The 12,650-nt window shown below is 53.5% G+C and overlaps 1 protein-coding gene across 1 annotated transcript in view; it reads left to right on the forward strand.

The window, feature by feature from the left end:
• The window catches only part of LOC111144669 (cadherin related 23), a 354,437-nt gene that overhangs the window by 130,204 nt on the left and 211,583 nt on the right, over nt 1-12,650 (forward strand). The window contains exon 8 of the mRNA XM_022499070.1: nt 4,552-4,630. Within this exon, the coding sequence (XP_022354778.1) occupies nt 4,552-4,630 (79 nt within the window). The remainder of the gene's footprint in view (nt 1-4,551; nt 4,631-12,650) is intronic.

The following is a 12,650-nucleotide window of genomic DNA, read 5'->3' on the forward strand; positions in this document are numbered from 1 at the left end:
CTGCACAAATTACTGCCAGCTGATGCCTATCAGCCCTTTGACTGGAATTGACTGGAATTAAGGACTGAGAAATAGGATTTTCTGCCTCAGAATCTGCTGTGGCAGCTCTTGTTGGAAGTCCCCTCCCCCCACAGGTGCCTCCCCCTCCCGAAGCCAACTGCTGTCCACCTTTCAAATCCTTGATCCTGTCATGGAAATGGGGAAGGCGGTCCCAGAGAGAGTGGTGGGCTGGGATCCCTGAGGCCCAGGACTCAGTGCCTTACAGCTCCAGCTCCTGTCCTGGGCTTCCCCCCTGCCCGCCCCACCCCCAACCCCGCTCTGGAAAAGGCCAGCCTCAGAGGGGAGACACAAACTCCTTCGACTGGACTTCCCCACCAGCACCCAAACCTCAGAGGCTGGAGCCACCTCGCACCCCTCACTCACCCTTGTCTTTGACATACCTCCTGGGCAGAGCAGTGGAAGCCCCCAGACCCACCCCAACACAGACCACCCTTCTCCCCAGTCCCCCTCGCCCCACCCACTTACCACACCTCACGACTTGAAGCAGGTTATAGAACCCTCTGAGCCTGTTTCCTCCCACACTGCCCCGTGTTGGGGCTTGTGAGGACCTAAGCTAGGTGCCCAGCACAGTGCTTGGCACACAGTAGGTGCTTAACCAGTGCTCGCTCTCCCCCGGCTGTTAGCTGTTCTCTCTCTGTAATACCCACAAGACACCTTAGCTCCAGGGTACAGATTATGAATCTGGGGTGCTCGGGAGTCCGAATGCGCTGAAATTGTGGGGCACAGCACCCACGGGCATTGTCCGGGAAAGCCTTCATCAGACGCTCACAGCGGTCCCAGTGTATAGTGACAGTGACTTTTATAGCATTTGCTGTGTACAGGGTGTGGCCCTGAGGAGTGGGTGCTGTTACACCCATTTTATAGATGGGGAAAACAAGGCCGTGAGTGATCAAGTTACTCACTCAGAGGATTTGAGCCCAGACGGTCTGGCAATGGAGTCAAACCCTCAACCCCCTCACCATACTGCTCTTCCCACCACAAGGAGAAGGGACCCTGGGGGCCTGTGCACCTTTAGCCTCTCGGAGGGGTGCCTCCTTTCCTTACAACGTGGGTTCCTGGGACAGGAGGAGCCCGGTGGCAGGGTAGACCCTTCTCTGAGCCTCCTGGGCCTGCCTACCTGCTCTCCCAGCCACATGCCAGTGCGTACCCCAACCCCCGCCCTGTCTGGAGAGCCATCAGTAAGGGGCCTGCTCTGGGCCAGGCAGGGGCCACGCTTCTCCAGCCCCTTGTCTTTGGAAATAAGTTTCAGTATATTGAAAATATAATTACTAAGACTGTGAAACAAGAGCCATGGGATCCCAAGAGCCCCCATTCCTCCCTGCTAATTCCTTCTTATAACATTTCCAGTCTTTGTGGCTGCACTTGTATTAAAAGCTCAGGGTTTTATTAAAAATGGATTTATTTACCCAAAAAGAGATGAAGCCCCAAACTTTGTCAGGAGCCTAGTGGCTCTCAGTTCCTAGAAGCTTGGGTGGGGCCCTTCCTGGGGAGAGCCAGCCTCCCTGTCCTCTGGTCCTCGATTGCCCGCTGGCCCCCTCTGAGCCCCACCTGCCCATGAGCCTCCAGGCAGCCCAGGTGGGGGTGCCCACGGCAAGATGCCCCCGGGGCTCTGAGGCCTGAGGGTGCTTTGGCCACCAGTTCCCATCTTTCCAAAGGTAACCACCGCCCCCCCCTTCCATACCTCCTGCATTGTACCTGTCCTTGTCCTCGTACTTGTCTTTGTCTGTAAGCCCAGCTCAGCCCAGCCACTTCTGGGTTGCATGCCTGGGTCCATGCAGCTACTCTGGAAGGTTTACCACTTAGTGACTTTCTGGAGCGGTGCTCTGCAGGCTTTGGACCTGGTTAACCTGGCAGGCTTGTCCCTGCTCTCAGGAGACCAGGGGCTGTCTGGGGACCCTCAAAATGGGACACTTCCAGGGCCCAGGCCAGGTGGGCTCTAAAAGAGGGAGTTGTCCCCGTGTCCAGAAAGCCTGTCCTAACCCCTGAGCCTCATACCAGAGTCCCACACTGTTGGGACTCCTCCTGGGGACAAACCGAGGCCTCCCCTACATGAGGAATGTCCCCTGGAGGGGCAGACCCCCCAAAAAAGAGCCCTTTGTGGGGTGACGTTGGGGTAAGCTATTAGTGCGGACCTACAATGACCCTCCACATTTGCCTGGGTCTGGGGCCACGAGGAGGGGAAGGATCTGTGATCAGATCTGAAAGCCCAGGAAAACAAAGGTTAACAGGGTTTCTGTGCTCTTGTTCTGTTTTGTTTTAAATCACTTTACTACTTGGAGGAGCCGTTACTACACAGAAGCCCAAGGGAATGGTGGGAGATGTAAGTTGTCCCAAATTTGACATGAGCTAATGCTTGTGAAGTGCTTAGATTAGTGCCTGCCACATAGCAAGGATGTTCACAAATGGCAATTACTATTATTGTAACAGAATCTGGGAGGGAGACGGCATCGCCTGGCAGGCAAGAGTATTTTGGACCCAAAGTACCTGACTCTGAACCCTGGCTTCACCGTTCCTTCCTTGCCATGAGAACTTGGCAAGCCACGTAACTCAAATTCCTCAGTTTCCTCATCTAGAAGATGGGGATTCTGGGGTAGCTGTGAGGGTAGAATGAGTTAGCACATAGAAGGCATTTGCAGCAGCACTGAGCACAGAGTGGGTGCTCGGGAAAGAACAGGGACCTCAAAGCTGGTACCACCTGGTCTCTGGCACAGTTCAGGCCCTCAAAACCCAGTTGGGGAGGGCTCATTTAATGGTGTCTTTCTTGGATTTCCTAACAGTCTATTCCCCCAAGGGCTGTAGACAGAGCTCCTGTCTCCCCTGGGGGAAGGGGCCCCCAAGGAGGAAGCCAGACCTGTCTTCTGCATGGCCGTGGCCTCAGGGCTGTGTCCATGTTTCTGCAGGAACCGTTTCTCCTGGAACATTCTCACCTTCCCCCAGCCTGAGCTAGAGGTGTTCCAGATTGCTCTACACCTGAGCCGGGGAAAGGATGGAGCGACAGGCGCACAGGGGTGGCTCTGCTCCGAGGGTCCGGTGGGGGATGCCTCTTGTGTGTCTCACCCCCAGAGCCCCACCCTACTGATGGGAGGGCCCGTATGTCAGAGAACAAGACTCTGTCCTCAGGACGAGGTGCACACGTAGGGGTGGACAGTGCAGCCTGCAGACCTCACCCTCTAGCTGATGGACAGCAAATCAAGGCCGCAAGAGATCGTCATTAGACATGTGAATGCCAGGGTTATATTTCCCCAGGGGGCGGGACTGGGGTGGCCTGCTGATTATCAACCAGGGGAAACTGCAGCCCAGGCCAGAACTTCGCGCAGGCAGGGGAACAGGCTTGGCTGGCTGGACATTGGTATGACAGGGCTGGAGAGTAAGGTGAAGGTCACGGTGGGCAAGGGGCGACCCAGCAGGTGGTGGCAGTGGCGGTGATGTGCGAATCCTCTTTCATGCATCCACTAATTCAATCAACCAACCAGTCCATCAGCTGGTATCTGAATGTGCCCATTCATGCCAGGATCCCTTCCTGGAGAGTCCTCGGCCTCCAAGTCCCTGCCTGGGCTGTATCTTTTGCCTTCCATATCATTCCCTCTCGCTGTCAAACTCCCACTCCTTCTTCATGACCCGTCCTCACTGTTGCTGTCCAGACAACCCTTTGCCAGGTCCTCTAGGTGGACTTCTGCACTTCGGGGTACATTTCCACATCTGAGCTCCCTTTGATGTGTATAGCAGTGTCTGTGAATCTGTCCTTGACCCCACACACACACAGGCTGTGTGCACCCTAGGAGCAGGGACTCCTGACTCCCCATCCTGGTAGTCCCACATCCTGGCCCCTTCTCCCCTCAGTGCTGCAAAGAGGAGGAACAGGGTGTGGGACAGAGTCGTGTGATGCAAGAGCTGCTGGTTGCCATGCTGGATAGGGCATGGGTCATTATGCCATGGTGGCCTCGGGGGTCATCCCTGGGGCTACTCACTTTCAGGATTTATGATACATTCCTTAGTAGAGTGATTGATCCATGAATGATCTCCTTTATTCAAGTCCTAGTAAAAACAAGGTCCCAGGTTTTTTGCTCTTATTCTTATTAAGGTAGGGCAAACTAAGACCAGAAAGGTAGAGCAATCTTCTTGAGGTCACACAGCAATTTAATGGGTGGTTGAAATAGAGACCATATCTCTTGTCCCCCAGCTTGTTTTTCCTCTTTCCTGAGTAGTTACACCAGATGAGGGGAGATGGGAAGAGCAAGAAGGAATGAGAGCATCAGCAAGATTGGGCCCCTCCAAGGGACTCTGAGGTGTTTGCTGAGGCCTCACTCTTAGGTCCCCAGGTTGATGGGGACAGCTGAGACCTGAGCCCTTAGTATCTACTTCCTAGGCTGGCCTTTTGGTGGAGGCTCCACTACCTGGGGATGGAAGCTGTAGGTACCAAGACAGATACAAAGAAGGATGGCCACCTAGGGGCTGGACAGCCAAATCAGGTCCCTCCTCTCTCCTACCCAGGGCACAACTGTACGCGTTATCACTGCCATTGACCAGGATAAAGGACGTCCCCGGGGGATTGGCTACACCATTGTCTCAGGTAAGGCCTCGGTGCCCTGTTCCCCCTACCCTCCCCCCCAACCCATAGGAGTGTCAGGCTCTGCAGGGCTGAGCAGAGGTCTGGGTGTATGGACAGTAATGTGAGGGGACCTGCCCCCAGGGACAACCCTGGGCAGAGGGCCTGGGAAGGGGACTGAATGGATGAAGGAGCAGGCGCCAGGGAGGAGAAGAGTAGCTGGGGACTGAGGTTCACATGTCGGAGGCCTCTTGGATGGTGTTGGGGGACAGGAGCCTGTGACCACTGTTCAAGGTCTGAAGCATCTGAGTGCTTTGGGCTTCTGAGCCAGGGTCACTGAGAACCCCCATCTGCCTCCTTCAGTGCTCTGGGTGTTTGTTTTGCTTTTCTGACTTGATAAAAAGGGGGCACTTTGTGCATCATTTTAGGAGGAATGGACCTGTATTTTCATCCCATGCTCTTTTCACATTTTGGACCATTAAGAGTTCTTGTCTCATCAGGAGTGTTGAAGCGGGGGCAGAGAGCCCCCTCCTCTCCTGCCCCATCTCTTGGTGAAGCAGAACAGTGACTGCCTGAAGAGAAGGTTCTGGGTGATGGGAATCCGGACCCCGTGTCCCTACCTAAAGGTGGACCAAGCAGCTCTGTTTGGCTGTCCCAGGCCTGGGTGGCTTTGGAGAGGGGGAGTCAGTGAGAGGCCTGTGAGGGAATGCTCACTTACCCACACACTCTGACCCTGTCCCTGTTCTCCCACCCCACCCCACCCCACCAGTGCCCTCCTGCCCTGCCCTCTAGTTGGGGAAGGGTTAGCCTTGTGCCTATGGGTAGGCCAGACTGGTGGCCAGGAGGATGGCAGGCCACCAGGCTGCTGTCTACCCTATCGCCTCTCCTGACCATACCCCCACAACAGGGAGTGGCATTTGGGGGACATTTTTTTCCCTAAAGCACAAAAGACACCAAGGTGCAGTGATCAAGAACATAGAGGACAGAGTCTCATGAGCCTGTTGCCTTGGGTGGGTCTCTGTGCCTTGGTTTTTCATCTGTGAAATGGGAGCAATGAGAGTACAATCTCGGGCGATTAAGGGTCAGAAGACTTAATATATGTAAAGAACCCAATTCATGGATGTAAGTTCTTTATACGTGTTAGTTGTTGTTATTATTATAATTGCTGGTGGCTAACAGTAACCCTTGGAAGCTGGGAGTTAGCTGGTGGGAGGAAAACCCTCCACCTCCTTGGGGATGCAGGAAATCAGGGATATTGTGGGCTCCCTGTGACCTGCTGCTGCCGGCATGACTACTATGGTGTCTGTAAGCCCAGGGTATCCCAGGCCCCAAAACAAATACCAATCCAGTTCACGTGGTCAGTAGCAGCTGCATGGGTTCAGGCCTCTCCTTCCTCACCCCGTTTCTCCCCCATTCTGGTGCCCAGCACAGGATTTGGTGGAGGAAACCCCTATATGTACTTTGTGGAATGAAGGAAGGGAGGAGAAGAGTGTGATTCTAGCGTCTTGGGTTTTCAAATTCCAGCATGCCCAAGAATCAGCTGGAGCTCCTACAATGAATGCAGAGTCCTTGGCCCCCCTCCAGAGATTCTCATTCTGTGAAACTGGGGTGGGACCCCAAAATAGTCCTTTCTTACTGCACCCCAGATGCAGATGGTCCTAAGGCCAGGGTATGAGGAAGCTAGTCCTGGAAAGGGAAGAAAGCATTCTGCAGGAAGGCAAGTTCCCTGGAAATTAGGGAGCCCTCTCCTGCTGAGCAGAGGGGGAGGGAGGCCCATGTTGGTGCTGGTTTACTTTACCTTCATGACTTTTTCAATTTGGGAAGCAAAGCAGGTGCCTCCCAGGGAGAAGGGGCTTGCACTGGCGACCTAAGGGAACCCCAGTGAGCCCCAAGTGTGATAGATTTGAGGTGCCAGGATAAGGCAGCAGCATAAGGGGACATCTGGCTGGGTGGGGGATTGTCTTCTCGTCTCATTGCCTGTGGGCTGCTTCGAGACATACCCCAGCCTGGATGAAAGTGGGGAGCAAGGAGACAGGAGGTAGCCTGTGGTCACGGCCAGACTGGAAATTCCTGCGTGACACTGAGAGGCCATCCTCCAAGGCATTTGTCCATTCCAAGTTCCTGCTGTGTGCCAGGCCACCAGCCTCAGAAACCCAGGCCCTTTCCAGCCCTCAAAGATGGCCCTAGCCAGCTCTCCCTCCTCGCCCCCTCCCCTGGGTGCAGGAAGTGGGAAGTCAGAGCTGCTGAGCCTTTAGTGACTGGGCTGGGCTCTGAAACTTGGAGTCTGGGGACATTTGCCTATGGCATCGTACTATGAGACTTCCAGGGGCATACTCTACCTGGCCAGACCCCCAGGTGTGAATAGGAAGATGAGAAGGGAGACCCAGGATGTAAAACTACAGGTAGGCGATGTGCATGAAGGTGGGGGCAAGAGGCAGAAACTTCCAGAAGGCTTGCAGCACTTAGCCTAGCTTTTTTAGGATTCCCACTGCCAGCAAAAATGTACTTTGAGGGCTTTTAGAAAGGATGACAAATGGGTTTCCTCTCATATGCCAACTGTGATCCATTGGTAATGGCTGCCTGAAGAAGACCATGAAGCCAGACAGGCTCAGTGCAGTATTCAATTGGTAGAGTCTGCTATGGGTGCAGAAATGGGGAGGGCAGGCAGCACCTGCGGCAAATATTTGTAGTCCTTGCTAAGATAGCACTTAGATCTCGTTTGTATTGTAACCTTGCTGGTTCTTTAACTCTCTCATGTGTTTGTCACCACACAACCCACAACCCCACCCAAATTCTTTTTAGGCAGCTTGAGGAAAGGGCAGTCCTCCCTTTTTTCTTCCCTCCCCATCCTGAGTACCTGGCTCACCTAGGTGCCCACCCACCTGTTCCTGCCTGCCCTTCTCCCTCGCCCTGCACTGGCAAGGTCTCCCTGTAGTCCAGCCTCAGTGTGAGCCTAAATCAGGCAGACAGGCAGGAGAGCAACGTCCCCAGGGGAGCTGGTAGACAGAAAAGTAGGATATGGCCTCAACTCTACTTCTTTCGACTGGTAGACACTGCAGCAAAGCATTTCATCTGCCAAGGATCTGGCCTCACACACCAGATTTTCCAGTGCTGTTAAGTCTCAGCCCTTTTCTGGGAGGCTCGGCCACTGTCTCTTTGGCTTGAAGCAGGAAGAAGGAATGCCCACAAGGGCACCTTCATGCTGACTGGCCCAAACTGGCTCTGAGTACCCCATGGGAGCGTGCTCCCGCCCTGGATGCTAGAGAACCATTTTCATTTGAAAGAAAGAATGTGTGTCTCAGGGGCTCCTGGAGCCAGGTGTGGGTCCTGATGGCCACTGTGGGTGACTGAGTCTCTGGGCACCTCCAGAGCTGGGGGAGGGGCAGCTCTGTCTCCAGGTGGGTGGATGCAGGTCTGAACCCATGGGTAACCCATGGCACGTGGTTAACCTGCTTGGCTCCTGGAGGTCCCCATCCCCTCTGGGCTGTTTATCAGCCCTGCAGCTGGGGGGATTTATGTCTGCACACCAGCACTTCCACCATTACTAATGACCCCTCTGTTTTGCCAAGAACAAAGAGGCCTTCAGAGGTAAGTTATGGCTCCATTGCCATCAATTTGTTCTCAGCCTCTTGTGGCCAAACTGAGACTGAAGAATGACAAGGTTCTTTCCCTCAGAGGACCTGGCACAGGCCCCATCTGCTTCCTCAGCCTGTGCCTGCCCTGCCACTCACCAAGGGCATCACTCCCTCCACGCCTGAACAATATGGGTCTCCCACCCCCAAGGGCCAACCCAGCCTGGGGTCTGGACAGGCACCTTCCTTTGCCACATGGAGACAGTCCTCCTTCAAGGGGCAGCTGTGCCCCACCCCACACAGAGCACTGAACTTGGAGTCCGAAGTTGTGGGTTCAAGGCCCAGCTCTGCCACCTGTAGCAATGTGTCAAAGAAAGGCATTTGACCCCTCTTCACCCCATAATCCTCATCCATGGTATAGGATTAATAATCTCTATGGCAGATGAAATGGTGCCAGAGAGATTCTAAAGGGCCATAAAGTATTAAGTATTATTAATTGTCAAGGAAAGATCAGGCCCAAGGGTCCTGGGGACTTCTATTCATTCATTTCCTCCTTTATCCATTTAAGCAGAGTGGGAGAGTGCGGGCTCTGGGGCCGCTGTCCAGGGTGCTGACGGCTAGCTCTGCTGGCCAGTGTAGTTGCCCGTGGCTACTGAGCACTTGACATGGGGCTAGTCTCTAAGATTACCCACAGGATTTTGAAGACTTAGTATGCAAAACAGATTATAAAGCATCTCATTAATAACGTCTTATACTGATGACATGTTAAAGTGGTATTTTAGACACACTGAGTTAAATACAACATATTATTAAAATTAATTTCATCTATTTTCTTAATGTGGCTCCTAGAGAATTTAAAAGACCACATGTGGCTCACATCCTATTTCTGTGGGCAACTCTGTTCCAGAGTTAAAGCACCTCGCCAGCTTGCTACCACGGACCAACTGTGTAACTTTTGAGCTTTTAGTTTTCCAATCTGTGAAATGGAGGGAAGCATAGCCTGGGCCTCACAGGGAAGCTATGTGCATACAGTGAGCTAAGACCTGTAAGCATATAGAAGAGCGCCTGATTTTACAGTAGGTGCTCAGTAAACGTGGCCTATTGGCATCCAGCCACAGTGGATGGAGGGTCTTCTCTGGGCCAAGAGCTGCCCTCAGAGGTGTCATCACGGCCTCAGGAACCTGTAGTGTAGGTGGGGAGGCCGACTGAGATGCATTGGCTGTGTGGACATGGAGTGATGTCTCCCTGGGGGGGCCCATTAGACTGTTCTCGCTACTTCTGTGCATGTTTGAAAACATCTGTAATAGGAAGTGAGAAAGAATCCATGGGAGGGGCGCCCCCTCCCCAGCCATCATGGGATGAGGACACTTAACTGAGAAGAGATCACCTATGGTCACCCTCTGACTGATGAGCAGGAACTAGCCAGAAACTGTGGAGTGAGGGTGTTGCAGGCAGAGGGAACAGCATGTGCCAGGGTCCCAGAGCAGAAGAGAATGTGTGTTTGTGGAACTGCAGTAATTCAGCATGGCTGAGTGCAGTGTCCAAGAGAGACCTTGGGGAGAGGAGTCACTGAGGGACGCAGGGCCCCAAGTGGACATCCTGGGGGAGAGCAGAGACAGCAAAGCCAAAGGAGGGTGAGGAGATCAAGGTGACAGGATGTGGCTATTGGGACAGGTGGCACAGGTTCAGCCCACAGCCTGAGATAGCTTTAGAGCCCCCTTGAGCAGGGACTTTTTTATTTAACTCCCCACCACTGTGTGTTCCAGAGAGGAACCCTGTCTTCCTAAGTGCTCTTGAGTGGGTGACCAAAAGTCTTGAAGAATCAGCCTTTAGTAGGGTCAGTCCTATCTTTCTCACAGAGTTGTGAAAATAAGAATAAGTGAGTCCGCTCTCTAAGGTGACTGGCATTTGGCAAGCACCCCACAGGTCACTGGTGATAGGCCCTCAACAGATACTAGCCATTTCCCTACCCCTTTGTCGGCATCAGGATGCGGTAGAGACAGGCATGTGGCATGCTGTCCAAAACCCACATCACTAGCCGAGGTTACTCTCATGTGCCAGCAAGTCGGGCTACCACGGTGGCCAGGAGCTGAGGTCGAAGACTTCTCAGTCAACCCCTAGGGCACTGAGGACTCTGTCCTGCCTTCACCTTCCTGGAAGCACCCAGACTTTTCATTGGTTCTCCGTCCCCTGAGGTTAGGAGCCCATCTATAGGAGGTGAGGAGCTGCGATTCTCGGCATACGGGTCTGAAACTGGGAGCAACAGTGGCACCTGGATGCCCATTGGACATGTGAGCTCTCAGGCCTCGTCCCAGAACTACTGACTCAGGCCTGGGGAAAGGGGCCCACAAAACTGTCTTAATGATGCTAGACCAATGAGTTCTGTCATTTGACTCTCCGTTCTGTGAGTGATGCTGAAGGGACTCCTTTCCCCTGCCAAAAGGACCTTTACCACCTGAGGAGTGAGGGTGTGGCCAACAGCCCATTCTAGCATTTTCTGCCACGTCCTACACTACATCCTCTCTCCCTCAGCCTACACTCCACCGTCCAGGCTGTAGGGGCCTCATCTCTCCCACCACCCATGACTTGCAGCCCACATCCCTTTCCCCATTGCAGCCCTGTCTGCCTGGGCCTTCTGCATCCCCCCAGGGGGAGGGGAGGGGAAGCCCATTTATTGTGTGCCTGCCATGTGCCGGGCACTGGCTGGCCACATTTTCCTCTCACAGCAGTTTGTGAGGGAGACAACTGGATTACTCCATCCTGCACACAGTAAAGCAAGCCTCGGCGAGTACATTGGCTGGCCAAGAGTCACAACTACTAGGTAGAAGGGCAGGGATTTGAACCCAAGTCTCTCAGGCTCCAGAATACATTTTTCATGACTACAGTGGTTCTCAAAGTGTGGTCTCCGGACCAGCAGCGTCAGCATCAACATCTAGTATTGGGAATTGTTAGAAACTCCTAATTTTGCATCCCACCCTAAACCTATGGAGCTGGAACCTCCAGGAGTGGAGCCCAGATGAGGCTGCTGGTCTAGGAACCACATTTGGAGCAGCCCCGGTCAGGAAACGCCTATGTAGTCAACAGGGGTGACAGCACCTTCAAGAAGGGGAACATTTGTCATGAGGGGTAAAAAGTGTTTGCTCTGTTTATAAAGCACAGATATATACATGCACATCTATCCGTGGTATTGGAATTTCATGCGGGGGGGAGAAGTTCAGAAATCATGTCTTAAATGGCTGGTAGTGGGGGCGACGCCAGGAAGGTTGAGAAACGCTGGCCTAGAAAGACGAATCGGCAATCAGTGTCAGGATCAAAACCCCTCACCCCAGCCTGAAAGGCACTGGCCTCCCCAGCAGACACCATGGGGACCTGCCCGGCTGTGCTAGTGAAGGACAAAGCCCTCATTTGTCAGTCTTGCATGGATTTTACTTTAATATTAACAAGTGAGGCAATTCTTTGAAAATGCATTGAGCGCTTTGAAGTGAAGGGTGAGTGTGTGTGAGTGCATGTGCGAGTGTGCACATGTGTATGTGCATGTGTGCGTGTGTGTGTGTGTGTGTGTGGAGAGAGAGAATAATCAGAGACAGTCAGACTTGCACATATCCAGTAACTGAATCAGGCCCCTGGCCGTGGCCTGGTGGGGAGCAGCTATCACAGGAGACCATCGTTAGAAATGCATCCAAGCCCTTGTGATTAAGCCTTTGGCATTTCCCTCCCCCACCCCGAGAAGTGAAGACTCGGGAAAATCAGGCTTGTTTTAGATATCAGAATCACATGCCACATCCCCCGGCTTGGAGTAGCACAGCAGGGGCCTGGACGTGCCAGAAACTTCAGAGCTTCTGCTGGGCACAGGGGGAGCAGCCCACCTGGCTGGAGCCAAGAGGTGGCCACAGGGACATCCGAGACAGGCAGAGGGCCAGCTGGGAGAGGGCCTAGTGGCCAAAATCAGAGGGTTCTTGAGCAAGGCTGGCGGTGAGCAGGGGATCGTGAAAAAATTCATCTCATGGGGGTTCTAGATGATTGGAGCAGGAAGCACCAGGATAAGGTTGGTCTGCTCATAGGCTGTCACCCCGACTGGGACGGGTGGTTGTCGTGGAGATGTACAGGAAGGAAGGCAGCAGGCTCTGGTGACATACTAGAAACAACCAGTACACCAAAAAGGTGGAGACAAAGCAGCTTCTAACCCCTGTGTCTAGGTTTCTGGGGTCCTGGTGGTGGCCTCAGCAGAGAGGGCATGTTCATAAGGAAAGTTGATCTGTTTACACCCACGATGCCTACCTTAGACATGAATCAGGACTCGTACCCCAATTACCAGTCCCATACCAAGGCAATGGTCATCCCTAAGTGATCCCAGCACACTTTCCCATTAGTCTGGACGGGCTGCCGAGCCTTACCCCGCCTTCCAGAAGCCACTGGTGGTTTGTTGGCGCTCTCTCTAGAGCAGGAACGACTGTGTTCAAGGTTTATTACAC

This window comes from Enhydra lutris, unplaced genomic scaffold (genome assembly GCF_002288905.1).
Source record: "Enhydra lutris kenyoni isolate GAN:26980312 unplaced genomic scaffold, ASM228890v2 scaffoldscaffold12, whole genome shotgun sequence".
NCBI lineage: Eukaryota > Metazoa > Chordata > Mammalia > Carnivora > Mustelidae > Enhydra > Enhydra lutris.